This window comes from Coptis chinensis, chromosome 7, assembly GCF_015680905.1.
Source record: "Coptis chinensis isolate HL-2020 chromosome 7, ASM1568090v1, whole genome shotgun sequence".
NCBI classification, from domain to species: domain Eukaryota; kingdom Viridiplantae; phylum Streptophyta; class Magnoliopsida; order Ranunculales; family Ranunculaceae; genus Coptis; species Coptis chinensis.
In genome coordinates, this window is record NC_141462.1 from 96500653 (window position 1) to 96527826 (window position 27174).

A 27174-nucleotide genomic window follows, 5' to 3' on the forward strand; every position below is an offset into this window, starting at 1 on the left:
TAGTGTTTTTATTTTTCTTCTTCTGATTGGTTTGAAACATATTGGTGGTTTTAATAGCAATTGAGTGATGAAAGGAGGAAGAAAGAATTTGAAGAGAGCTGCTGAAGAAGCATATACTTTCCAGGAAGGTCAATGTGTTATGCAAGTCGTGTCCCTTCGGGGTTCCAATTTGATTGAGGTAGTACTTGCCCTTGATTTAGATGAACTTGTTATACTTTTTAATGTTTTTTGTTCATGATTCTACTTTTCCTTAGATAATGGATGACAAAGGTGAGAAATCATTGGCAATTTTTCCAGCCAAATTTCAGAAGAGTATGTGGATAAAACGAGGTTTGTGCACTTTGTATTTACTCATGCAAGGAGTTTTTATTCAATTGTTGAATTGCTTATATATGAAGCAATGATTTTAACTGTCCAATGAATCCATACTCTTTATTTGGCCAATTTCCATTAGTTACCTCTCTGCAGCACCTATTATTTGGATATCCAATCTTAAGGTGGTGGGTGTCAGAGAGTGTGGAATATATAAAGGAGATATTAGCTGCAGTCTGTTGTCCTTTGAATAAATTGTAACTGATGTCCAGATGATTTCCAATGTGTAGGGAGCTTTGTTGTTATAGATGAGAGGGGGAGGGATATGGCTCTTGAATCTGGCAGCAAGGTGACCTGCATTGTTTCACAAGTGCTCTTTCACGAACAACTTCGCGTGCTACAGAAATCTCCAGAATGGTATGTTGTTTTTCCTGAACCCTTAGTTAAACATTATGGCACCTCTAAACTAACAATTTATGACGAAATGATGTTAAATGTTATTCGATGAGGAGACTGAGTAAAGAAAAACCACCGAGGCAAATGCCTACCGTGTTGGTAGATAAGTGTCTACACTCTACAGTGTGTGATCCACAGTCTCACTGAAGGGGGTAAAAGCTCAATCTTTTATAGCAAGTGCTTCTCACCAACATTACTTATGATATATGTTTTTATGCTGCTGTTGTCTGTATAGTGTATAGTTTGCAAATTAAACCAAGACGAGACATAGGGAACAAGGAATTTGCTAAAGTTGTGTTATTTATTGTCAATGCAGGCCAGATGTTTTTAGAACCGTTGCAGATAATTCCAACGATCATCTAAAAACACCAATATGTGAAAGTACAGAGGAATTGAATTCAAGCGATGATGATCTTCCTCCAATAGAAGAAAACCTGAATAGAAGAAGACCCATGGAGCTGCCTTCAGATTCAGACACAGATTCTGAAACCACAAGTTAGAAGGATCCCAAAGTTGGAAGTGTCGGTCTCTGCCAAACTGCCACTAGCTTTGTTTACGTATTTCGCGTTGATATAGGAAGGAGATGGATCTGTACCCATGTTAATTTGCGCTTTTTTAACATGTAGAAGAATCTTTATAAGCTGAGGCCTTGTGTCATGTTTATTGTTCTGCACCAGCATTATGATGGGTGTGGGTTTTTGGTGAAAATTTTGTTCTTCTAAATGTTGTCATGGATCTTACTTAACAGTTCACAGTTAAATCAGAAATATTCATGTATCAATGAAGTAGTACTAACTCTTGTAATCTGTAGCTTAGAAGTTTTCCAGGAAGCAGGTTATTGTATCTAGTAAGCCATTACTTTTGTGGCTGAACAACTACTTTTGTGCACATCTCCTTCCTACCTAGTGGTGAATAGATGACTTTATGACGTTAAAAGAGCCGGCGCTCAAAACATAAAAGCCCTATTTTGTATTGAGGGCCGGGTTGAGTAGAGTCATGACATGATCTATTCTCATTTTTTAAGGCCAAATGAGGGCCGGGTTGAATTATATTTTACTAGTTTACTTAATATTTTTTGGTGATAGTTTATTTATTTTTGTCATATTTCGATGATGTATATCAATTTTAACTAAGTATACAAAACTAATTTTTATACTTTTAGAAAAAAGAGATATAGAGATGATACTCTTAAAACATCAACATTTTTCATATTTAACTATGTTGTTAGGTTGTATTTGTTTTTATATATTAATTTATATACGTATCCTTAAATCAATTACACAAAACACATATGTTATACTCTAATTTATATCCTATTGAAAACTAATTTAGTAAATTTTGTTTTTTTATACAATTTAGATAATTAAAGTATAATACATAAATGTAATATAAGAACATCTCTAGGTGGTAGAAAATTCAATCGCATCCTTCAAATTTGAAGGAATGCGTCGGAATTTGCCGAAATTCCATCTCTAGGTGGAAGTATTAGGTATCGTCATCACCGCTTTGTTCACATTCTTGTTCATACAAATTTGGCAATTTGGATGTGGATCTTGGGCGACATTGGTAATGTCGCCCCAATTTTTTTTGACTTTGATCAAGACTACGCCCAGTAGATTGTCGCTACGAGAAGTTATTTTATTTTTATATTTTTTTTAGTGCGGCATTGGAATGTTGTATGAAGTTTTTTTCAACTTGAAGGCAACATTGGTAATGTCGCGACAGTATGAATGTCCCGCAAGGTAGCCCTATTCCAAATTTGCGACCACCTAGAATTGGTCGAAATTTGGGACAGTTTCTTCATTCGCTACCACCACATATAAATGCTCTAAAATAACAAGAAAATGTATAATAGCCAAGAGACAAAATAGTTCGGTTACTGTTTCTCCACGTGGCACTCCCTCCTTCACGGGCTAACGAAAAACCGTATTATAAACCAAACCAAACCAAAAAATAAAAGGAAAATCAGAGCACAACTGAGCATAGTTGAGATGGCGACATTAGCGTACTCCCGTCTTCCCCGAACAATTGGGCGTCCATCAACTCGCTTATCAATATATGCACGCAATTCACAAGCCCAAAATTTATCTTCCCGAATTCAAGGTAGTTATTGAGGTCGTTTCCACATATTGAGTAGGCAAATTTTATATATATATATTAACTATACTTTGCTGTTTGTTGGCTACTCCAGTTAGTATTGATAACCTGCCCAAATTGGTGGAGGACATTGTCCAGACATCGTTAAACACCGGTCCACGTGGACCACTTAGACTAGTTCAAGGTATTCAAGCTGCTATTGGGGTTGGTGGAGAATGGTTAGCTGATCTTTCCAAGGTAACCAACCTTAACTAGAGTTTATGTACTTACAGTAGTAACATAGATAGTGAAAAGACTGTTTCTTGCAGTCAGGGAATGCATCTTCGGGATTGCCAATGGAAATGCAGCTTGGACTACTATCACCAGTATATTTGAGGAGATTATTTGAACGTATGGGAGCTACCTATATCAAATTAGGCCAGGTAAAGTGTATATCTTTTTATTACATTCTTAGTGGATGCACCATGTCAATATCATCTAGTTTCAAGATGAGCCTAGATTACACTCATTTGGCCAATAGTTTCAAATGGACTTTGCTGGTAGTAGTTGCAACATGTTGATAGTGTGTTCTGCAGTTGCTGTATATGTCATGTCATTGATTTCTTTTCGTTGAGTCAATATCCAGTGGAATATCTCTTTTGATGACTGTTTCCTCTTGTGCGGTTGTAAGTTCATAGCATCAACTCCGACATTGTTTCCACCAGAGTATGTCCAGGAGTTCCAGAGCTGTTTTGATAGGGCCCCACCTGTTCCTTTTGAAGAAATACAAGGTATTCTCCGTCAGGAATTAGGGGATGCGGTAGATACTATATATGAGTATATCGATCCAGTGCCAATCGCTTCTGCTTCAATTGCACAGGTTTGTACATTTAAGCTTTTTGTTTTTTTTTATTCTGCTTAAAAGGAGATGGTGAAATATTAAGTACTTTGCTCAGGTTCATGGTGCAAGGCTCAGAGGTGCCCAGGAAGATGTGGTAATAAAGGTTTTAAAGCCTGGAATAGAGGATGTGTTAGTTGCGGATCTGAATTTCGTTTATGTTGTTGCTCGAATTCTGGAATTTGTGAATCCTGAGCTCAGCCGAGTATCATTGGTGCGTAAAGAACTATCTGAGTTATAAATGCAATGCATCTTAACAACTGTAAAATTTGAACTGTTTTTACTTTACTACTTTCATCTAATGTCAAGTGAAGTCCTCATTTATCTTACTCTCCAAGGTAAAGTCCAGAATATTGTTCAAATAAATCTTATACATTCCTTCAGTAGGTTTCAGTCGTCAAAGATATAAGGGGTTCAATCCTCGAAGAAGTTGACTTCAACAAGGAAGCTGTGAATATTGTGTCATTCAGGAGATATCTCGAAGATATGGGACTTGTGGGGCAAGCTACAGCTCCAAAAGTATATTTACAGTGTAGTACCAAACGAGTATTGACCATGGAGAGGCTTTATGGAGTTCCTCTCACTGACTTAGATTCTATAAGATCACTTGTTTCTAGTCCAGAGACAAGTCTTATTACCGCGCTTAATGTGTGGTAAGTATCTAAACCATGTGCAGGTATTATATAACCAAATAGCTCGTGCTAAAGTTTCTATTTAGTATAAGTGCTAACATGTTTCAAACTTAAACTAAGATTTTGTTTGTTTGACGGTCTTTAATAGGTTTGGGAGTTTGCTTGGTTGTGAATCCTTCCATGCTGATGTACATGCAGGGAATCTGTGGCTACTTCGTGATGGACGTATTGGATTTCTTGATTTTGGTAATTGCATAACTTCATGCATAACTTCAAAGGGTATTCTTGGTTTATGCTCTGTTATTTATTAAAAAAAATAACAATATTAATAATGAAAAAAAAATCTGGTGTTACTTGGTTAATCTTAATTTAGAAGTTGCTATAACATTTTTTTCGCAGATTTTAAGTCTTACATTTAACTTGGTATACCAATTTCCAAGTAATATTCCTGTTGTTGACCTGGAGTTTGTTCAAGATTGGCAATCTATCATATGAAAAAATTTAATTAGCTTAGCGTTGCAACCAATATACTCTACAGGTATTGTTGGACGTATATCACCAAAGACATGGGCTGCTATGGAAACATTTTTGATATCATTTTCAAGTGAAGATTACGAAGTAATGGCATCTTCATTAGTTGAAATGGGTGCCACTGATGGGAATGTGGATGCTAAGGCCTTTGCAAGAGATTTGGAGAAAGTATTTTCTTCAATACAGGTATGAAAATCTAATTGAGAGTTGTAAATGAGTGAAACCATATTATATGATTTTCCTTGTTTATCACCTTTTGGATCTACATTTGCACCTCCATGAAAGAATTTACTCCTAATTCCAACTTTTCATCATCCTCATATTAGCTACAGTAATATCATATCTTTTCCAGATTACTGATATAGAGAGCCACTTAGTATGAAAAGTGGCTCGAGTTAACTTTGGATGTGAGTTTACATACAGTTCACGAAAGCAAGTAGTTTCCAATCGAACTTCCAAACTAGTTATTTACTAATTTAGATTACTCTTGGAATTTCGTGAAAGAATTTCGATTTTATTCTATCTCTTTTGGTCCTGAACTCCTTAATTACATCTTGTCTCCCTCTCAACCCTTCACCGAAATTTAGGAACACTCGCTCAATAAGAAAGTCGGGAATGATATCTCCTGCTTTCCTCATGATAGTTGTAGCTAATAGGGAGCATCTCTCTTTTCTTTTTTTAATGCAGAATTTGGATACTGAAATCATCATTGCAGCAGCTGGAGGATCTAATACAAATGCAACTACAGTTGCTGCTAATGTAGTTGTTGATGAGAGGCAGATGAATGCTCTGTTTTTTGATGTGGTAAGCTAGTTCAAGAAACTCTTAGTATTACTGAGCATGGGTGTGCCAGTTGCTTTTTGCATCGGTTACCTAAAAGCATCAACTCCACTCTTGTAAATACAATCACGGAGTCCTACATTTGAATTATAACTTTGCTGGCACTTTCTTAAGTTTCTTAGAAAGAAGCAATTGACCGCCTCAGTTAGCGTGTCATCAGTTCTTCAATTGTAATGTTGGCAATGGGAAGTGCTTATATATTTCTATCAACTATTGTACAGGTGCTGGTGAGTGAATCATATGGTCTGAGATTCCCTCGAGAGTTTGCTCTACTCATGAAGCAACTTTTGTATTTCGATCGCTACACCCGATTATTAGCTCCCAACCTAAACATGCTCCAGGATCAAAGAATCAGCATTGCCTCAAACCGAAGGATTAATAACAGGGTTCAATTTCGATGAACATTACAGAATTATTGTATTTTTGCAGGTATTTTTGCAGCTTGATTTGATGTTAATTGCAATATCTGCATATAAATATCCTTTATAGCTGTAAGCCTGTAATAGATATACGTCCCTCTAAACTCTTGGGATATGAAGTAAATAAAGTATTTTCGATTTGATTACAACCACAATATTCTCCTTAGTTTCTAGTGTACCCTTTTCTTGGCTAGAATACTTTCTTTAACATTCTGCATTTTCCCTTCAGAAACGAGGAGGAGAAAATAGCAAATTAAAACGCATAGGTCTGACCTGACATCATCTTAAAAGTGTTTCGAGTAAAACATTCCTCTTTTGGATTTTAAAAGGGCCTTAGGTCTCTTAGTATGTAAGGTAATTAATGGAGGGGAGAAAGGCAATTGATTTTTAGCAATTGCAGTGTGTTTTTGAGATGGCGATCATTGACGAAAAGAAGATTATCTCTTTCAAGGAAGGATGGAATTTGCTGGAGAAGAAAATCAAGGTGGTGATGGAAGGGCTTCCCAAGACAAAGTGTGGTTCAGAAGAATATATACAGATCTACGGCACTAAATACACAATGTGCACTCAGATACCTCCTAATGATTACTCTCAACAGCTTTACAGCCAATGCTATGGGTTGTTCATAGAGCATATCACGAGTTTTGCCATCTATACAAGAAAAGCAGGATGACAATGAATACATGTTGAGAGAGATTGCAAAAAGGTGGGTAGATTATAAAGTTATGATTAGATGGGTTTCGTGCTATTTTATCTCGATCACTATTTCATTCCTAGGAAGAACTTGCTATCACTTGAAGCTCTTAGGCTATGTCCAATGGCCCTGTATCCTCACAAAAGTAGTGTGGGGAGCGGCAGTTTTTACCCTTCATCCGAATATCACTCTCTATATATAGAGTGTTTTTTAGGAATGCAAAGTACATTCTATGCCAAATGAATTGGAGCCAAATTGAAGAAATGCAAATGGCACCACTTGAAGTGGCACAGAATGGGTTAAGCATATCATTTGGCGCCATTTGAAATGGAGTCAATTGTTTTGTGTCCCCACCAAGTTAGAAGCTAATTATGACCAGTTCTTATGTTATTTTATTTTTAATTTTGCACCGGGTCGAGTGGTAGAATGGTCGGAACCATTGGACACCAAAATTTACTCCCATCCTCAAAACAGTGTTTTTTTGGTGGAATGGAGATAGAGGTGGATGCACCATTGGATTCAGCCTTAGTCTAAGTTGCTTCCACGATTTGGTCTATCAAAATATCAAAGTTAAAGTTAAGGACATTGCTATCTCTCTGATTGACCGAGAGCGAGAAGGCGAGCAGATTGATAGAGCTTCCTTAAAGAACGCAGTGGGTATGTTCATTGAAGTCAGAATGGGAGATATAGCTTTTTATGAGAAAAACTCTGAAGTGTTCTTGCTTAATCATACAGCTGCTTATGATCTAGGAAGACTTCTGACTGGGTTAAACAATATTTTTGTCCAGATTATTTTGTATGATCATACAGCTGCTTATGATCTAGGAAGACTTCTGACTGGGTTGAACAATATTTTTGTCCAGATTACTTTGTGATGGCTGAGGACTGTTTGGAACAAGAGAAGGAAAGAGCTTCTCATTACTTGCATTCAAGTACCGAGCAGAAGTTGTTAGATAAAGTGCCACACGAGTTTGTCACGCTTGCTAGAGATATGACAAGACGTCAAGGTAGAAGAAAATCAATGGATGACTGAATAGTGGATCTGACTAGTCATTAGTGCCCTTTAATTGTTTAACTTGATACTGATTTAGCAGTTTAGCCTAAATTCATTTTTTCACAAGTACGACTTTAAAAATGTTTTAAATCTTCATAATGACGTGAAGAACTATTTTTCAAATTGTGAGAAATAGTTAATCAATGGTGCTTAGGAGTTTATAGAATTATACGACCAGGAGCCGAGTCAAGCAAGGAATTTCTCTGAGTGTGCACTTTGACGAATTGAATTTGTTTGTATATTGTAACAAAAACGGTCAACCCAATTTGATTTTTTTTTTTTGTGTATTTGGAGAAGAATACCTTAATTTCCCATCTAATGGGGGAAAATCCTAATTAGCTCGGGTAACCCTATTTTTTATGGAAAAAAATTAGTGAGGCAAGCATAGTGAGACACAAATCTGTTCTTTCTTTCATACTGCTGTGACATATTATGCTAACTTAGGGCCGGTATTGGTTAGGGTAATAATAACAGTGTAATATATGTTTCTTCGTGTGTTTGTGTAGCATGTTGTCTGCTGTTCTGCCAATACATACATATCAATTTTAGAGCATATAAAAGTTTCATAATCCCAACTAAACTAAAAGCACAGATAACAAAAAGTTTAGCAAAGTTAGCAAAACCGGGTGGTTTTATAGGGGGTTATGAGCAAGTAATTGGTAGGACCGCGTGTAGTAGTATGGACAAATGTGATCTTTAGAATGGCGACACGCGCTCATGTTTGCATATGTGTGGTAGCTCCATATATTATGTTGTTTGAGCTGCCATAGAAAAAGCGTGGTTAAGAATATAATGATAATGAGAGTGTGGTTAATGGCGTGATGATGGTAATGACTTGAGTGTTGCACGGGGTAAATGCCTAATACTAATGATAGCAATGATGAGAGTGTCAGGTGATGATGCCACGAGATGAAATCGAGCGATAAGTCATTGATCTTGACGAATGTGTGAGTCATTAAGCTTGAGGAGTGTGTGGAGCTGAATCAACTTTGAGTGTGACGAGTATCCGTATGTCTGGAGTCGTTATAAGTTGGTGGAGTCAATATAATCGACTTGGGGTAGGAGGTCCCTTACAACCACTATTATCGTCCACTGAACAGAGATTTCTGAGTCCCTGTCTTATTCGCATTTGTATATTTTTTTTTGTTTCAATTTGACATCCCTTTATATATAGACGTTAATGAGTGTTTGTCAACGCATTTGAATTCAATAATTTTGAAGCGTCTTTTACCTCCACATGTTTGCGTTTCATTGCGAACTTCTTCAAAAAGGAGAGTTCAATGTAAATGACAACAGGGTAACAGAAATGGTTACTGAATGCCAATTTCAAATAGCCTAAACTAGTGCGTGTGCCTTGTGTGCTGTGTGTCTAGGGAGTATTCTTTTAGATGGACTTGGGATCAGCCTTTTATTTTTCCATGAATGAAATCAACCTTGCAAGTTGGAGAATTTGACTAATCACGTCATACAAAATTATGAACAATGAGCCTCAAAGTTGCATAATGAAAGTCAAGTAGGACGAAAAAGATTATTATGGAGAACAAAAAAGGAGACATAAAAACCAATTAAATAATATAATCACTCTTTAGGAAAAATAAGTAAACATTCCAAACAAGGATTCTACTGCGGTTAGGAGACTTTCCAAATTCATTTTTCTTGGTCTCTAGTCTCTAACTCTGATTTCCAAGTTCTTCCAAAAAATTCTTCAATGGAGATGGGAAGAAAACGACCGATCCTATTGGAGGAAGGATGGCGTTCATAGAGAAGGAATCACAAAGTTGGAAAGGCTCTTAGAAGGGCTTCCTGAACCACAGTTCAATTCTACCGAATACATACAACTATACACAACCATATATGATATGTGCACTCACAAACCTCCTCACGATTACTCTCAACAACTCTACGACAATTACAAAACTGCGTTCAATGACTATATCATTGCAAAGGTTTTGCCATCTATACAAGAAAAGCACCACGAGTACATGCTGATCGAGCTTGTGAAAAGATGGTCTAATCATAAAGTTATGGTAAGGTGGCTTTGGCGTTTTTTTCATTATCTTGATCGTTATTTTATTGCTAGGAGGTCGTTGCCAGGACTTGAAGTTGTTGGTATGAAATGTTTTCGTGATTTGGTTTATGAAAATATTAAAGTAGAAGCAAAAGATGCTGTAATCGCTTTGATTCACCGTGAGCGAGAGGGTGAGCAGATTGATCGAGCATTGTTGAAGAACGTTTTGGATATTTTTGTTGAAGTCGGGATGGGGACAATGGATCGTTATGAAAAGGACTTTGAAGAGGCCTTGCTTGGTGATACTGTTGCTTATTATTCTAGGAATTCTTCCAAGTGGATTGAAGAAGATTCTTGTCCAGAATACATGTTGAAGGCCGAGGGAGTGTTTGAAACGAGAGAAGGACAGGGTTGCTCATTACTTGCATTCTAGCAGCGAACAGAAGTTGTTTGATAAATCACAGCACGAGTTGTTGTACGTTCATACAACCCAGTTGCTTGAAAAGGAACACTCTGGTGTTGTCGCTTTTGCTTAGAGATGACAAGGTGGAGGATCTCTCAAGGATGTTTAGGGCTTTTCATCAAGGTACCGATGGGCCAATCCCATTTCTAGTGTGTTTAAAGAGCACGTTACGAACGAAGGTATTGCCTTGGTGAAACAAGCAGAAGATGCTGCGAGTAACAAAATGCCAGAGAGAAGAAGGAAGTCGTAGGAATGCAAGAACATATTTTGGTCAAAAACTACTAGAGTTGCATGACAAATACCTGAGTATGTGAACAACTGCTTTTCGAACCATACGCAATTCCACAAGGCGCACAAGGAGGCTTTTGAGGTCTTCTGTAACAAGAGAGTGTTGCTGGTAGTTCCAGCGCAGAAATACTGTCTACTTTCTGTGATAACATCCTGAAGAAAGGAGGGAGCGAAATTGAGTGATGAGGCCATTGAAGAGACACTAGAGAAGATTGTCAAGCTTCTTGCTTACATCAACGACAAAGACCTTTTTGCTGAATTCTGTAGGAAAAACTCGCTTCGCAGGTTCCTATTTAACACTTGGCATAAGCGAAGACCATGAACGGAGTATTTTGACAAAGCTGAAGCAGCAATGGGTGGACAGTTCACTTCAAAGATGGAAGGAATGGTCACGGACTTGATACTGGCAAAGGAACACCAGGGAGATTTTGAGGAATATCTCAAAAACAATCCTCATGTACATCCTGGGGTCGACTTGAATATGACCGTGTTAACTACTGATTCTGGCCAAACTAAAACCGCGAGCTGAAGTTACCTGTTGAGATGGTTAGGTCTATGGAGGATTTTAAGGAGTACTATAAAACGAAAATGAAACACAGGAAACTTACTTGGATATACTCTCTTGGTACTTGTATTGTCACTGGGAAGTTTGAACAGAGGAATATCGAGTTGGTTGTGACTACTTATCAGGCTGCGCTTCTGCTTCTATTCAATGAAGTAAATGAACCAGGTAGCTTGAGTTATTCTGATATCAAGGAACAACTAAACTTGGCAGAGGATGATGTCACTAGATTGTTTTCTCTTTGGCTTGTGCGAAATACAAAATACTGAACAAAATCCCAAACACTAGAACCATTTCTACAAAGGACGTGTTTGAGTTCAACTCAAAGTTTACTGACAAGATGCGAAGGATCAAGGTCCCTCTCCCTCCAGTTGATGAGAAGAAGAAAGTGTTAGAAGATGTTGACAAGGATAGACGTTTTTCCATTGATGCCTCGATTGTAAGGATCATGAAGAGCCGGAAAGTCTTGGGACATCAGCAGCTAGTGGCGGAATGTGTTGAGCAGCTAAGCCGCATGTTCAAGCCCGACTTTAAGGTAATCAAAAAGCGATCCGAGATTTGATTACCGTGATTATCTGGAGAGAGATGTAGAAAACCCACAACTATACAGGTACCTGGCCTGATTATGTGAATTGCAGTAGGATTCTATTTTATTTTATTTATTTGTCAATTGCAGTAGGAGGAAGGTTTCACTGTGAGAATTTTAGTTATTTTGTTGATATCGTAGGAATTCAACAAAAAAAGAATACTTTGTTTAGGCAGTACAATACGTTCATAACTAGTGTTCTGTTCTTAGTTAACTATATTATGTTCTTAATCTTGAGGCTTGGAACTGTTAGTTTAGAATAGTACATAGTGATTTAAGTTCAGGAACTGGGTTCTGACTATATATGGATGAGTAAATTCTTCTGTAATCATATTTTCTATTAAGTATCAAGCATGCATGGCGTTTTCTAGAAGATAATTCCTCTCTTATATTTTGCTTACGAAGTTGGGATAACACATTTCAGGGGAACAGCGAGATGTCTCAAGTCCATGTGTTTAGGGGCCATTTTCTTTTTAGGTTGGCATCTGAGTCTGATTAGAACTCCATTCAGTGTCCACTAAATCTATAGGTGCTATTTTATAGCTGATTTGAATCAGGCGCATTCTTGCCCAATATTATCCAACACCTGATTTAAAACGGATTGTTAGAATATGCATTTACCTCTATTAGACCTGTCAGACTCAGTGAATCGCTTTTTAATATTAAATTGTTAACCATAGAATGGCAAAAGCATTCAAGTGTGTGGACGAAAAAAGAAATAGTCCCAACATTGAACAAGAAAAAGAGTTCATCATTGAGTTGATAAAGTGGGAAGCTCACTAACTAGGTACCCTTTTTAGATGAAACCTCACCCATGGCGAGATATGGCCCGAAAACCTGGGTGGTTAAGTGGGGACAATATCTACATTTTAGTTATCCCATTTATCGAGTGCCGGATCCCAATAAAAACCTTGAGCCCTCTTCCTTTAAGGAGTTTAAGCCTTAAGGTACTCTTGACTTTGAGGTCATATATGGGATACAGGGTTACCAAAGTTTTTTTTTTTCGAAATATTTAGAGGGTTACCAAAGTTAGAGCAGAGGTAGCAAATTAATCCAAACATAGAAGGGATTTTCATCACATATTCATCCAGTATTATGCTGAGACATAGGTTCGTGTAGGTCTTATCCTGTTTATTTTTAAATCAAGCGTGATACATAAATCAAGCTTGATACATAGGCATGTTTATCTATAATAGGTCTTGGAGACCCAACCGTGTATTTAGACGACAATGGGGTGTAGCATACCGCGGAAGCGGATTCGACAGCTTAAGTCAAGTAAGGTAGCGGCCGTCCGCTTGATCATATAGCTTTGGATGGCAAACCGTAGAGCCGGGATGAGAGGGGGTTGGAGGACAACTTAAAACGGATGAAAATCGCCAATGTCTGGTACGCGGAGCTGTCCGCTTAACCTATTTGCTTGCTTAGTAAACTCGCTGTTAACTCGATTATTAGCATATGTGGCGCTCAGAGCTTGTGAGTGGATTTCTAAGTCAAGGAGATTGCCCAGCCTCTCGAGACGATAGGAAACGCGGGTGAAGCCGACCGAGGAACTAAAGAATGTTCAGATGCCGCTAAGATGGAACGCCGGCGGAGCTTGAAGACGTGAAAGAAAACGCACCAAGCTCTCGGCCCGCAAAGATGTTTGAAGGATACCGAGACGGAAGATCTGGCCGAAACTACGAGTGTCAAGAGAACGCTAATGCAAATGACCGTGGAAATTGGTAAGCTGAATGAGTAAGCTCGCGACCGCAAGGGAGTTGCTCAAGACGCCACTAAAGCTTTATGACGAGATGGACGTCGACTTTGTTGACCGGAAGTCACTATAAAGCTTTGAAAAGAGAGCATGGACGCTTATACTCTTCGCCCTCCAGCGGTACCGATAGGGAGATACCAATGGTGTTTTACTTCTTCCATCGGCCGCCTCGAGATTGTTGTGCCTCGACCGGAAGTCTGCCGCGTCGATGTTCTTATGAGTCTAAATCTGAACGGTGTGTCCATAGTAGTTGAGGGGAAAGAAGCTGAAGTTGACGACTCGCTGGTGGCCGGAGGTTTGGCCGTTATACCTGGAACTAGCGAAGTTGTGATGTAAGGTTGGTAAGTTGAATGGTCGTTAGTCAGGATACAATAGAACCGGGTTTCCGGGGTAACCCAGGCAGCCATTTTTCTTATTTCGTTTGTGAATACTGGATAACCATGCGATGATGAATGTTGGTTAACCAAGCTGGATTTTCTCGAGTAGACTCCGCCACCGGGTTGGCCATGCGAAGCCGTGGTTTGGGCCCCGCTTGGCAGATCGCCTTTTGCTTATATGCTATGCTTATCTCTTGTCTCATTGCTTTGTAAGATTCTTGTATTGGTTAAACATATGAATGGAGATATCGCTATATCCAGATAGCCGGTAGACGCCCGAAAGTGACCATAGTTGACTTTTAACTAACCCGTGGATCGTTAGGGACGAGGTCGATATCACCGCTACAGAAGTGAAACAGCTTCGACGCATGCCCACGGTAGGCAAGTGAGCTGTTAGATGTGTGCAATGATGGCTGCCAGTGGCCTAACGCGGTGGCGCCTTTGATGTAATTATGATGTGCCTAGGGAAGATAATGTTATTACACCATAAGTAACATCATTCGTAGGAGAGCAAAGGCATTTGCTCCCTTTGCTCTCCAAGCACGCCTTTCTTCCCCAACCCGTACACGCCATCTTCTTCGCCGCTTAACCCGTAGGTCCGCCTTCCTTATTTAGGTATCCCATTTGAACAAAGATTGTTGTTTTATTGGTAACTCGCGATTGTCATTCTCGCCGTAGGTTACACTATGTAAGAGGAGAAGGAAGTTTGAGGGAGACTTCACCTCTGATAATGGAGGAAATAGAATTCCATCCCCACGTGCATGGTGATCGGGGCAAGAGGAAAGCTGTTGTGGTGGAAGCCAAAGGGAACAAGCGACCTAAAAGGTCAGGTCGTTAGACCGGTGGCGTTGTATTCAGTCGCCGACGAAGTCGATGATACCGATCGACATGCCGAGGAGGAGCAACTTGGGGCAAAGGTCACCACGTCGCTGGTGAGAGTTCGCCTCCACATCACAGCGGACGGGGAGCGAAGTTCTACTACATGGGGAAGACGGGAAGAAGCGTGCGGTGAAAACGCTCGACCGCAACTTCCACTCGACCCATAGCGACCCGGTCGATGAAGGGGATCGTGTTGGACGGGTGACAAAGCCGAGGTAGAGGATGAAGATATGGACACGCTATTGGGTACCATGGACATGGCTGCTTGTTTGGTGAGTACTTATGTGTGATGTTTTTGTTTCTGTTACTTAGGCAGTTTTGACGTTAACATTGCACTTGCAGTTTTAGGGTACGACAAGTTGAAGAACGTTGTGCAGCGTGCCGATACTGACACTAATCCGCACGTCGAACTAGGATGTATGCGAGCTGCGTGGGGAGCCGACAAGAAGAAACTGGAGGTGATGACCAAGAAGTGTGAGGATGCTGCTGACGAGAATGCTGTGTTGGCTACTGCTATGACCGATTTGCAAGGGGAGCTGGCTAAAGTGACTGAGTATACCAAACAATGCCAGAGGGTGGCGCACAAGGCGCAAGAGGCGTATAACATGGCATGTGTCCAATACGCTGAGCTGGATGAGAAATATCACCATCTGAAGAAGGCGAATGACGGCAAAGGACAGGGTTCGGGTATGCGTGTGGTGCTGAGATCTGCCAGGCACACTCCTTCGACTAGCGCTGCCCCGAAAGATAAGCATGTTGTGGCTGATTCTTGATTGTGATGTATCTTCTTGTCTTTGTCAGTTATGGGAATTTTAGAAATATTTTGTAAGTTCACCTCTCTTATATGAGAGTTAACAATAAAGTTGTGTCTTCAGGCTAGCCTGAGAAGTTCGCCATTTTGATACTGAGAACTGGTTTCCACGAGAGTGGCAGTTCGATGTTTTGTGAACATGTTAGAAGTATCGATCTAGATTTCCTGGGTAGACCCAGCAGATCGGTAAATTAATATCTTGGCGTTAATGAGTATTCCCTTGACCGTATGGAATGCATGTTTCCGCTTGAATGTTTATAGCTAGCATCTTGTTTATAATGCGTATGGGATGAAATGTCCAAGGAACCTGTGGTTTATCTTAAGGAAGCGTTATGCTTGTAGTCACCATTTTCTTTCGTGGTTGTTGCGCTCTGCTGTGAGGCTCATTGGGAGTACTCTCGTCGAAATGAGCTTAATATTAAGGATTTCTCACTAGGTGAGTTGGTAAAGCGTTAGGGCCTGTAAAAGTGGAGATAGCGCCTCGCCTGAGAGGCGGTTGGCTTAAGAAAGCGTGTTGCTCATCGGTAGCCGCGTTCTCACCGAAGTCGATCCTAGAAGTATAGGTCCTTGACTAGCGAGACTTTGGAGAGGCCGGGAGCCCTGTAAGCTCTTGAGAGCGCTCTGCCAGGAGAGAGCGTGTGGGATTATGAAAGCCGTATTGCTTTCATCGAGAGCCGCTTCTCACCGAAGTTGATCCTAGAAGCATAGGTCCTCTACTAGTGAGACTCCGGAGAGGCCGGGGCCCGTGGAGCTCTTGAGGGCCTGCTTACGCCATGGAGAGCATGTGGGCTTATGAAAGTGTGTTGCTCACTGAAAGCGTTCTCGCTGAGTCGATCCTAGAAGTATAGGTCCTCAACTAGCGAGACTCGGAGAGGCTGTGGAGCCTGTGATGAGCTTTTGAGGGCGTTTTGCTCACGGAGAGCGTGTGTGCTTATGAAAGCGTGTTGCTCACTGAGAGCGTTCTCGCTGAGTCGATCCTAGAAGTATAGGTCCTCGACTAGCGAGACTCGGAGAGGCTGTGGAGCCTGTGAGCTCTTGAGAGCGTTCTGCTCACGGAGAGTATGTGGGCTTATGAAAGCGTATTGTGAGATTCGCCATTGCGAGTAAATGGAGTGAATTGTAATAATAAACAAAAGTAGATTAACTTTGAATTTACAGTAAGAGAAAAGATGGGGTATACGACAATGTAATTTTATTGATAAAACTTCTTCAACAAAAAAGTATTCCAAGGTCGTGGTAATAATTTCCCTTCTTGAGTTTTGATCCAGTATGCTCCGTTGCCTACAACGTGTTCCACTATGTATGGGCCTTCCCAAGTTGGTGCTAATTTGAAGTCATCCCGAGTCTTTTTCAAAACTAGATCACCGGGTTGAAAAGATCGAGGATGCACTCGCTTGTTGTAGGACTTCTTCAGAATTTGCTGATAGGACGCTACTCTGATAGCGGCTATGTCACGCCGTTCTTCCAGCAGATCGACCTCTCGTGCTAAAACGGAATCATTGTCTCCAGACTCGACAAGTTCTGACCAAGTAGTGGTGACTGTCAGCTCGGTTAGAATAACGGCTTCTGTGCCGTAACACAAGAAGAATGGCGATTACCAGACTTGCGCCGAAATAAAGTGCGCGTGAGCTCACAAAATGTTTTCTAGCTGATTTGGCCATTGGCTTTTGGTCTTCTCAATCTTTTTCTTCAAATTTTCTAAGATTGCTTTGTTGCTAGCCTCAGCTTGACCATTACTTTGTGCGTACTGGGGAGTAGAAAATGCATGAACTATCTTCCATTTGGCCAGAAATTCTTTGACCGTTTTGCCCTTAAACTGTGAGTCATTGTCTATCACCAGTGTGTGCGGCAAACCAAATCTAGTGATGATATGAGTCCAGATGAAGTTTCTGACATGTGATTCTTTGACATTTGCGAGTGGAATAGCTTCGACCCATTTAGTGAAATAGTCAGTTGCAGCTAAGACGAAATGGAATCTAGTACTTTTCTGTGGGATGAATGGTCCCATGATATCCATGCCCCACATATGAAATGGCCAAGGGCTCGCGATGCTAATCAACTCTCGAGCTGGTTGTATGATGTTGTGGCCAAAGGTCTGGCATTTGACGCACTTGAGTATGCTTTTGGCGCCGATCCGCATCGCGAGGCCAAAGTATCCCCGAGAGATCGCTTTGTGCCAAAGAGCGACCTCCCCGCATGGTTTCCACACTCTCCTTCATGAATCTCAAATAAAATCAGTTGGCCTTGTTCTGGGTTTACGCACCTCAAGTGAGGGCCGCCAGCGGATTTTCTGAATAACTTGTTATTAAGCACGCAGTAACGGCGCGCTTGATATGGGATTTGCTTGGCCTTGGTACGCTTGTCTGGGAGCATGCCATGTTGGATGTATTCAATGATGGGCTGCATCCATGTTTGGCTCATCTGATTGGCAAAGAGCGGGCATAGGTCGCTGATTTCTAATACATGGTCTACTTGATAAGCAGGTCGGTCAACTACTTCAATGAGTAATTGTCTAGGGGCGCAGCTCGGTGTTTGAGTGGCCAAATAAGCTAAACTGTCTGCGTGACGGTTCTCGTCGCGCAGGATGTGGTGTATCGTTACCTTTTTGAAAGAAGGAAGTAACTGATTAACAACTTGAAGGTATTTAGCAAGATTACCTTCATGGGTAGTGTACTATTTTGCAATCTGACGAACAACCCAGTTGCGAGTCACTAAAGACCTGAAGCTCCTTGACACCGAGCTGCATCGCCATGCGAAGTCCTATTATTAACGCTTCGTATTCGGCTTCATTGTTAGAGGTCGCGAAGTCAATGCGAACTGATTTCGACCATGGCTCCCTCTGGGGATGCTAAGACGACGCCGATCCCACTTCCTCCAGGGTTACTAGAACCGTCGACAAAAAAAGACCATATTGATTTAGTGGCTTCCTTTGTGGGAACGACCTCTGCTTCAATTCTGGTTCCCAATTTGGGTCATCGACAGGGAAATCTGCTAGGAAATCAGCCACGACCTGTCCTTTCTGTGAAGTGCGAGGGACGAACTTCATGTGGTGCTCTCTGAGCTCTTCGGCCCATACTGCCATGATAGTTGTCTTGTTTTCTTTGTGAAGAATTTTCTTCAAAGGTAGATCGGTGAGAATCTTGATTGGATGTGCTTGAAAATAGGGCCTGAATTTTCTTGCCGAGTATAACAATGTGAGTACTGCTCTTTCAATGTATGAATAATTCTTCTCAGCTAGAGTGAGCGTTTTACTTGTAAAGTAGATCGGCTTCTCGGAGTTGTTTTCTTCTTTGAAAAGAATCGAGCTAATGGCAAAGTCTGATACCACCAAATATAGCCCCAGCATTTCGCCATCCTTAGGCTTGGCTAGGACGAGGGTGTAGTCTAGTACTCTTTGAAGGTGGAGAACGTTTGGTGGCATTGATCCTTCCACGAAAACTGCTCACCCTTTTTGAGAAGTTGCAAGAAAGGTCGGCACTTGTCTGATGCCCTTGATATAAATCGGTTAAGTGTCGCGACCATTCCAGACAACTTCTGGATTTGCTTCTTTGTCTGGGGATCAGGCATGTCCAAGAACGCTCGGATTTGGTCTGGATTAGCTTCGATCCCTCTTTGTGATACTTAGTATCCAAGGAACTTCCCAGAGGACGCTCCAAAGAGACACTTATCAGGATTAAGCTTCATTCGAGTTTGCCGCAACCTGGAGAACGCTTTCTCGAGATGAGTGAGGTGGTCTTCCGCTTTCTTGCTTTTGACGACCATGTCGTCAATGTATACTTCAATGGTATCACCTAACATGTCCTGGAACATGTCGGTGACGAGACGCTGGTACGTTGCTCCAACGTTCTTAAGTTCGAAGGGGAGGACGTTGTAACAATAGATTCCTTGTTCTGTGATGAATGATGTTTTTTCTTGATCCTCTTCAGCGAGTGGGATTTGGTTGTATCCACTGTACGCGTCCATTTAAGAGAGGAGCTCATGGCCACACATCTGATCGACAAGTCGGTTTATGCGAGGTAGGGGAAAGCTATCATTTGGCGTTTCCTTATTAACGTTCGTGAAGTCGATGCAAAGACAAACTGTGCCGTTCTTTTTTGGAACTGCGATGATGTTAGCGATCCAGTCTGGATAGTCTACTTTTCTAATGAACCCGACTTGCTTAAGTTTTTCGACTTCATCATTGATGGCTTTCTGGAATCGCAGGGAGAGTCGTCTAGGTCGTTGGCGAACTGGTCTGGCATTAGGGTTCACATTTAGTCTATGACACGCAACATTAGGATATATTCCAGGCACATCGACATACGACCAAGCGAAAACATCTTTATTCATGGCCAAAAAGTTTACAAGTTGGGCCTTGAGTGTGGGGTCAAGGTTAGCCCCTACATATACGAACTTGGGATCATCTTAGGTTCCTAGGTTCACTCGCACTTTGTCGGCCTATTGAGATGTTGTCTTTGGTACGGATGCTTCCTCAGATGGGGATACTATATCGATCTGAAGGAGAGTGGAATTGGTTGCACGAGCTGGAGCAATATCTGTGACGACGACAACAGGGGCTGGAATGGCCTCTGTGGTTATGACAAAAGGTTCTGAAGTGACCTTCGAGATTGATATTTGTTGCGCGACACATGACGGCGCGACTTCTGATGTGCTAATTGGTGGAACGACAACAGCGGATGTGACTTCTGGGGTCTTGCCCGCTGGATTGACAACAACTGATACAACTTCTCGGATCCGACCTGGTGGAGCGACAATGACTGGATTAACTTCTGGAGTCGAAACAGACGACTGAACCTTCTTGTTGGAGCCCCCAGCGTGCTGCTTTGATTCTTTGGCTCTGACCTCAGCAACCAGGTCTTTGGCCATTGTATAACTGGTGGGTTCGTTCCTTGTGTGAGTATGCAGGTCAGTGGTCTTGTTTGCAGAAAAGATTTGATAAGCTTCAAGTTGATTGCTTCGAAGCTCCATCATGCCTCTTGGTCTTGGGAAGCAGAGAACTTGATGCAGTGTGGATGGTATAGCTTGCATTTGGTGAATCCAGCGCTGCCCTAGGATAGCATTATAGGACGACTTGATGTCTAGAACGTTGAAGCGTGTATTGAAGCTGACTTTGTCCTCTCTAGATCCCGCTGACACTGGGAGTATGATATCGCTGATTGGGTCGGCCCTGGAGCCATTAAACCCATAAAGAGAAGCGATCAGATCTATAAAGACTGACTTAGGTAAGTTCATTTCTTGAATTTTATGATAGAACAGGATGTCGCACGAACTGCCCGGGTCTATCAGGACGCGTTTGACTGTCCAGTCGCTGATCTTGACATGGACAACAAGTACATCGTTGTGTGGGAGGCAAACCTTGTTGAGGTCGACCTCGGTAAACGTAATATCCCCTGTGTTTCGACCTGAACTTCGCAGAGCGTGTGACGCTTGTGAAGAAAAATGATAAACTTCTTGAAGGGCGCCGACACGCCTGCGTTTCTCTCTAGAAGATGTCACAAAATCATCTGGGAAAGTGATCATATGAATAGTTATGGCGTTGTCGCGATCTGATGAATGCTGTCGGCGTTCATGGCGAGAACTGTCACAGTCTCGGGGACGTCCTCTACTGCGGAAGCGAGCTTGAACCTTGTGATGGTTTTGGCTAGGTGGGGATCTACTGCGCACTCGGCGAGCCATGAGTTTATGGCGCAAGTCGCCATCGGTTATTTTAGTATACTGTTTGATATGCCCTACTTCTATGAGATCTTGGAGGTAGTGCTTTAGCCCCCAGCATGCATCAGTACGGTTTGTCAGGCCGGTCCACTGGTTGTCGCACATCAAGTCGGAAATATGAAGCTCGTTTGATCTTTTCTAATATATAACTGGGCGAGCGTGTGAGAACGGTGAGCTTGCGGTTGTTATTCATTCTATTACCCGGCTTCCTTTCTTGCTGTCAGGGGCGCTTTTTGGAGACTGGGGGGTCATCTGATATTGTTGCAACCTCTTCTTCTTCTGGTAGGCCTTAACGCTTCAGACCTTCTTGCAACTTTATATACTTGTCGACTCGAGCGTACAGCTCGGATAAAGTCTCGGGACGCTCTTTCATCAGCGATCTAGCGAGTGCCGTGTTGCGCACACGGCAAGCGTTGTAGAATGCCAAGGTGGCGAAAGACTCTTTCAATCCTGCTTCCATACATAGTAGTTCGGCTTTGAACTGACCTAAAAATTCACGAATTGTTTCGTCTTCGCCAAGTGAGAGCTGGAACAGCGAGTCCAGATCAACTTTCTTACATCTGTTATGCACATGCTGGCTAGCAAATGAATCGGTAAGTTGCTCGAAGGTCTTTATCGAGTCTGGCTCGAGTGAGAAGAACCAATCGAGTGCTCCATCTTTGAGACTGGCAGGGAACAAGCAACAGTGGAGATGATCGAACTCTAATGCACTATATAATGCCAAGCTTTGGATATAACGAGCCACATGTTGCCCAGGGCATGTGCTGCCGTCGTACATCGGAAAGCGTGGTTGAACGAAATCCTGAGGAGAGGGTTTATTTAGTACCTCTGTGGTGAATAGCGATGCACCCGATGCGCCTTGAGCATTTTCCGGGACGATCCGGTTGGCGTCTTTTCTCACCGCTTTGACCAATTCTTTTATGCGATAGTTCGCTAATTTGTTGATTAACTTCATTGATGTCGTTCTCAACAACGTTCCCAGCTAGTTGTTGTTGTGCGTCCACTTGTGAACGAAGAGCAGCATTTTCCTGCCGGAGCAAGGAAATGCTCTCATTGGTCAAACCTAGCAGATTCGCGAGGCTTTAAACTTGAGCTTCGAGGCTTGCCATGCTTCGTGGGCTTGAGAATTTTCATTTTTGAGTTTTGATTTGTGTGAAATTAGTATCTCAATTAATCGAGACCACAGACGACGCCAATGTAAAGGAGCGTTTTTCCCTTACATATACAGGAGGAAGAAGAAAGGGATTGGATTTGGAAAAGACCGAGTTCGCTAAGTAGCGAGCTGCCTACGTATCTTCTCTTGATTCTGGGGGAGAGAAGAATCAGGTCTAACGTAGTTCATGTAGGTGGTATTTATAGACACAAGAGGGTGTTGATCTTTGAGACATGTGTACTCCCTTGTACATATGTAGGGTGGAGATTACGAATGAGTGTTAGGTTGGTTCTGGTAAGAAGGCGGTGATCATTGGGAGTGGGTGCAGTAGTTCATAATTCCCGGTAATTGGAAGTACAGATATGGCTTTGGTAATGATTACCCTTGGATTAAGGAAAATGTCTTTATCCGAAGCATTCCCCTCTAGGTCGTTCAGTCTTCTTGGAACGTTCTTGAGCGAGCTGGAGTGTACCACCTACATAAAGCGAGCTGCTCGCGAGTCAATCTTGGAGGACGATGTCCTGATTGCGCAGCGATCTCTACTTATGCTTAACGCGTGTTTAATATTCTTTAATGAGGATATTACTCCCTTACAATTAATACGTGATCCACCTATGAAATGGAGCGCATGCATCCCATTGTAAGACTACCACAGTGTGAACAAATTCATACAATGCACAATTCTCTTTAAGCTGTAGTTTCTATTGGCCAGTTAAATCTGATATATGCATGTGTATGAAACTTTATAGGCATGAGGTAGTAGGAGAAGTTTTGGAGCTCGGATCAAATGTAAGGAAATTCAAAGTAGGAAACCTGGTTGGAGTTGGATGCATGGTGGATCCTGTGGGGAGTGTTCCTCCTGCATGTCAAACATGGAGCAGTACTGCAGATGCAGAATTTTAACTTACAATGGCATCTATAAAGATGGAAATCCCACTCAAGGAGGTTTCTCTTCAGCAATGGTGGATCATCAAAAGTATGCATAATGTTCCTCAAAAACAAGGAAAAAAAAAATAATAAAAAAAGATAATGAAAAAAAAAAAAAAAAAAAAAAAAAAAAAACCTTGTTGACGGTAACATGACTGAAACTAAAATTTGAAATGCAGGTTTGTGGTGAGGATACCAGACAAGCTCTCACCAGAGCAGGCAGCACCACTATTATGCGCAGGGGTGACCGCTTATGGTCCATTAAGACAATTCATTGGGTCTAATAAGATTCTCAAAGCAGGAATACTTGGTTTGGGTGGAGTTGGTCATGTAGGTGTTCAGATTGCTAAGGCCATGGGGCATCATGTGGCTGTGATAACTTAATCTGATAAGAAGAGAGTGGAGGCACTAGAGCTCTTGGGTGCTGATGATTTTCTAGTGAGCTCCAATGCAGCTGAGATGAAAGGAGCTGCAGATAGTCTAGACTACATTCTTGACACTATCCCTGCAGCTCACCCTCTTGAATCCTATCTTTCCCTTTTTAAATTTAATGGCAAGTTCCTCTGCAGTTCGACAGTGTTGATATAATTCTAGGTACTGCACGACACTTCTTCTGATGGTCTTTGTGATTATCGATCAGTTGCGTAAATAATGTTAAATGCATGTCATTTTTGTGTTACGTTGTTAATTTTTCCATTTCCTTTCTCTCTTTATTATAGGGAAGAAGTCAATCACGGGAAGCTTCATAGGCAGCATGCCAGCATGGAGGAAACACATGAAATACTGGAATTTTGGGCAGAGAAGGGATTAAAATCCATGATAGAGATTGTGAAGCCCGAGTACATGAACGAGGCTTTTCAGAGGATGGAAAAAAACGACGTGAGGTATAGGTTCGTGCTTGATGTGGCCGGCAGCAATCTCAACTAAAGGAAGCTAGTTAGACCTCCCTACGAGAAATGGATATACCGATATCAGAATAAGTTCAATATGCATGCTTTGGTTACAATAAAGAAGACGTGACTGTTCGCAAAGAACAACTTGATCAAGGCCATACATATCTTACTAGCGTTGCTTGGCCGCCCAAGCATGGGCAGTCGAAAAACATACACCTAATTGAAAGAATTTTATCGAGATTTATCTACTACTTTTTAATGTCAACGAAGAATGTCAATTTGATCTTAGATACCTTGTATCAATATTCCGATATGAGTTAACTTTATTCCATTCCTTTTAGGTGCAAAAGGTCGCCAAGACGCCAACCCTATCTCTTAAGCTTCTCCAAGAGTCAAACCACAACCAGTTTAGACACACTTGGTGTCCAACATGCAAATCAGCGACACGAATCATGCAAATCAAAATCATCTTGAGAATGTAAAGAAAACCATATGGTTGGATGCATACTGACGAGAAATGCAATCTTTTACGCTGAATAAAAGTGGGATATCACTTCATCTCCATAGAATAAGCTGAACTGGAGCGTCCATATATAATACGTAAATCACCAAATGAAAATTTCATAAAAATTCAGTGCCAATGAGACTAAGACAGCGCGAATATTTAATTAAACAAGAAGAATATATTCTTATGATAATTTGTTATCTAAGAATCATGGAAATGCTTCTTGATCTTTCCCATGAAACGAACAGAGATGAACAAAGCTTATATAAGCATTCAGACCCTTGTCATCTATAACCAGATGCAAAGGTGTGAACTAATTCGCATAGGAAGAGAAGGCATGAAAAAGCATGGTTATGTAAGTAACATAACAAGGCATTGTACATTCACTCTCCCTCAAGGGCTTCTGCCTTTTCCCATTCGTACGTCCAGGGTAGAAGGTCTTGAGGGTAGAGTTAATGTGAGCTGCCTTGCTCCATTTTGTTGAACACTCCATCTACTTGCGGCACAACAAAATAAATCCAATTATGACGGTATGTGCTTCTCAATCAAATGTGTTCAACTTTTGTGTTGCTTATATTTCTCGTCATAGTTTCTGTCTGATTGTGCTTGATATGATAACACCTGCTAGACTAAGCATACCAGCGCATTGACTGATCATGTGTGCAATGAGCGGGCAGAAAACTAGAGGCAGTATAAGGCTGTGGTTAGGGATCTCACGGCATCGTAAAACCTATAATGTCAGATACCTAGGGGATAGGGCTCTCCCGTTCTAAATAATCCATATGAATGTGAAATACAAATTCCAGGCAGGGATCATTCTTTCAGCAAAAGTGCAAAACTGAATGATATATATATATAGGGTGACATCCTAACTGTGACATCCTGCCGTGACATCCTATCAAAAAGTGCATTTCAACAATGAATTAGTGGCTGATATATATCTATATAATAAAACAGCTTGGTCTTTAAGCTCTTTGTGTGAAGCCTACATCGGACGGCTAACAGTTAATACAGTCAATACATCTGACGGCTAACAGTATATTAATCCTCATAGATATATAAAACAGCTTGGTCTTTAAGCTCTTTGTGTGAAGCCTACATCGGACGGCTAACAGCTAATCACAATCAAGACATCCGACGGCCGGGCTAACAAGATATTAATCCTCATAGATATATATATTAATCGGACGGACTAACAGCTTAATACAAGATGATATTAATCCTCATAGATATATATATTAATCGGACGCTAACAAGTTAATAATACAAGATAGTATATTAATCCTCATAGATATATATATATATATATATATATATATATATATATATATATATATATATATATATATATCCGAAGCTTTTACTCGGGCCATATGATATATCTCATATGATATATATCCAAGGCTATATAAAGCTCTCACGCTTTAGAAGCATTGAAGCCCGACTCTCAACATCTATTTTTTTAGCACAATTTTCCTTTTTCCTTTCTCGAGGGGAAAAAACAACAACAAAACAAAACGAAACATAAAAAACATAGGTCTCATAAAAAAAACCAAGCAAATGGAGGATGCATCAATTAACAAAGCATTCCTCTGTCCTCAAAAGCCTCAAAGGCCGTGCATTTACGAAGTTTCAACAAAGTGTTTTGCCCAAAGTTCCACGCACGTAAGAAGTAGATAGATTAGTGCCAACGCTTGGCGCCCAAGCAAGGGTTTTAGGGACATGGAAGTGATTGGCGATAGTTGGAAGTTATAGACTTATAGGCTTTTATTGGCTAGGTTTCTATCCGGGACCCGGCTGAAAGTAAGTCCTAATTCCTAACCTCCGGGCTTGGGATCTAAGAACAAGTAACTGTGTTGGCCCAGTGCACGCAAACTTTGATGAACTCAAGATCACGCATTACATAACCTTCGATAGTTCCTAAAGCCGGCGAGCCGTTGGTCGTCCATTTTTATACACGAGAATCATCGCCACTATTGACTATCCCGTCCCACGCCACATGCCCAGAGCCCCGGATACCTCATATATAGAGGTGTCGATCATCACTTACACCAATCAATGAATATATTTGAAGTGAGAATCATGTCCTGTTACATAACGAATAAGCCATGAATAAACTTAATCACGGACACTTCACATTGAAAGGTTCCTTTTGGTTCATACTGTTTTTTTTATAAGATGTTGTTAGTTTTATCATTTTTCAACTGCAGGTTGGTTCAATACATCGACTCTTATGATCCACCACTAAAAGGATTGCAGGAGGACCTTAATTTTGTCAGCCCACGTCTTGGAGACCGAGCTTTGTCATCTTTGCAGCCATTAATGTATGTATTCTATGTTAATGA

At 41.1% G+C, this 27174-nt stretch overlaps 2 protein-coding genes and 2 pseudogenes across 5 annotated transcripts; all 4 read left to right on the forward strand.

Moving 5' to 3' along the window:
* Positions 1 to 38: 38 nt before the first annotated feature.
* LOC147490314 (Nucleic acid-binding, OB-fold-like protein) lies at positions 39 to 1549 on the forward strand. The gene is made up of 4 exons (XM_086570739.1): positions 39 to 178; positions 255 to 330; positions 603 to 729; positions 1085 to 1549. Exons 1-4 carry the CDS (start codon positions 68 to 70, stop codon positions 1266 to 1268), a joined length of 498 nt encoding a protein of 165 aa, XP_086426865.1. The 5' UTR covers positions 39 to 67; the 3' UTR covers positions 1269 to 1549.
* Positions 1550 to 2616: 1067 nt separating this feature from the next.
* LOC147490315 (putative aarF domain-containing protein kinase At5g05200, chloroplastic) lies at positions 2617 to 8035 on the forward strand. Of its 4 annotated transcripts, XR_015201077.1 has the most exons (12): positions 2706 to 2871; positions 2960 to 3102; positions 3174 to 3287; positions 3536 to 3724; positions 3801 to 3956; positions 4130 to 4395; positions 4523 to 4620; positions 4913 to 5091; positions 5593 to 5709; positions 5967 to 6174; positions 6565 to 6870; positions 7722 to 8035. XR_015201077.1 is itself a non-coding variant. In XM_086570737.1 (11 exons), the coding sequence occupies exons 1-10, from the start codon at positions 2760 to 2762 to the stop codon at positions 6144 to 6146; spliced, it is 1554 nt and encodes a 517-aa protein (XP_086426863.1). In that variant the 5' UTR covers positions 2706 to 2759; the 3' UTR covers positions 6147 to 6174; positions 7722 to 8035. The 4 variants fall into 4 exon arrangements, 3 of the variants coding, with proteins under 3 accessions (XP_086426861.1, XP_086426863.1, XP_086426862.1); XM_086570737.1 differs by lacking the exon at positions 6565 to 6870; XM_086570736.1 differs by lacking the exon at positions 7722 to 8035 and having other exon boundaries at positions 6565 to 6910.
* A 1253-nt stretch (positions 8036 to 9288) lies between these two features.
* On the forward strand, positions 9289 to 12166 carry LOC147490316 (cullin-1-like; annotated as a pseudogene).
* Positions 12167 to 20538: 8372 nt separating this feature from the next.
* On the forward strand, positions 20539 to 24358 carry LOC147490317 (cinnamyl alcohol dehydrogenase 1-like; annotated as a pseudogene).
* The last annotated feature ends 2816 nt before the right edge of the window (positions 24359 to 27174 follow it).

What these genes read in the sequence shown, in the direction of transcription:
- LOC147490315 (XM_086570735.1), top strand. Translation starts at nt 2,760, where the DNA reads ATGGCGACATTAGCGTACTCCCGTCTTCCCCGAACAATTGGGCGTCCA. An exon ending in CTTCTGCTTCAATTGCACAG is followed by an intron (nt 3,725 to 3,800) that starts GTTTGTACATTT and finishes TACTTTGCTCAG; the next exon opens with GTTCATGGTGCAAGGCTCAG. An exon ending in ATGCTCTGTTTTTTGATGTG is followed by an intron (nt 5,710 to 5,966) that starts GTAAGCTAGTTC and finishes ACTATTGTACAG; the next exon opens with GTGCTGGTGAGTGAATCATA.
- LOC147490314 (XM_086570739.1), top strand. Translation starts at nt 68, where the DNA reads ATGAAAGGAGGAAGAAAGAATTTGAAGAGAGCTGCTGAAGAAGCATAT. An exon ending in GGGGTTCCAATTTGATTGAG is followed by an intron (nt 179 to 254) that starts GTAGTACTTGCC and finishes ACTTTTCCTTAG; the next exon opens with ATAATGGATGACAAAGGTGA. An exon ending in CTACAGAAATCTCCAGAATG is followed by an intron (nt 730 to 1,084) that starts GTATGTTGTTTT and finishes TTGTCAATGCAG; the next exon opens with GCCAGATGTTTTTAGAACCG.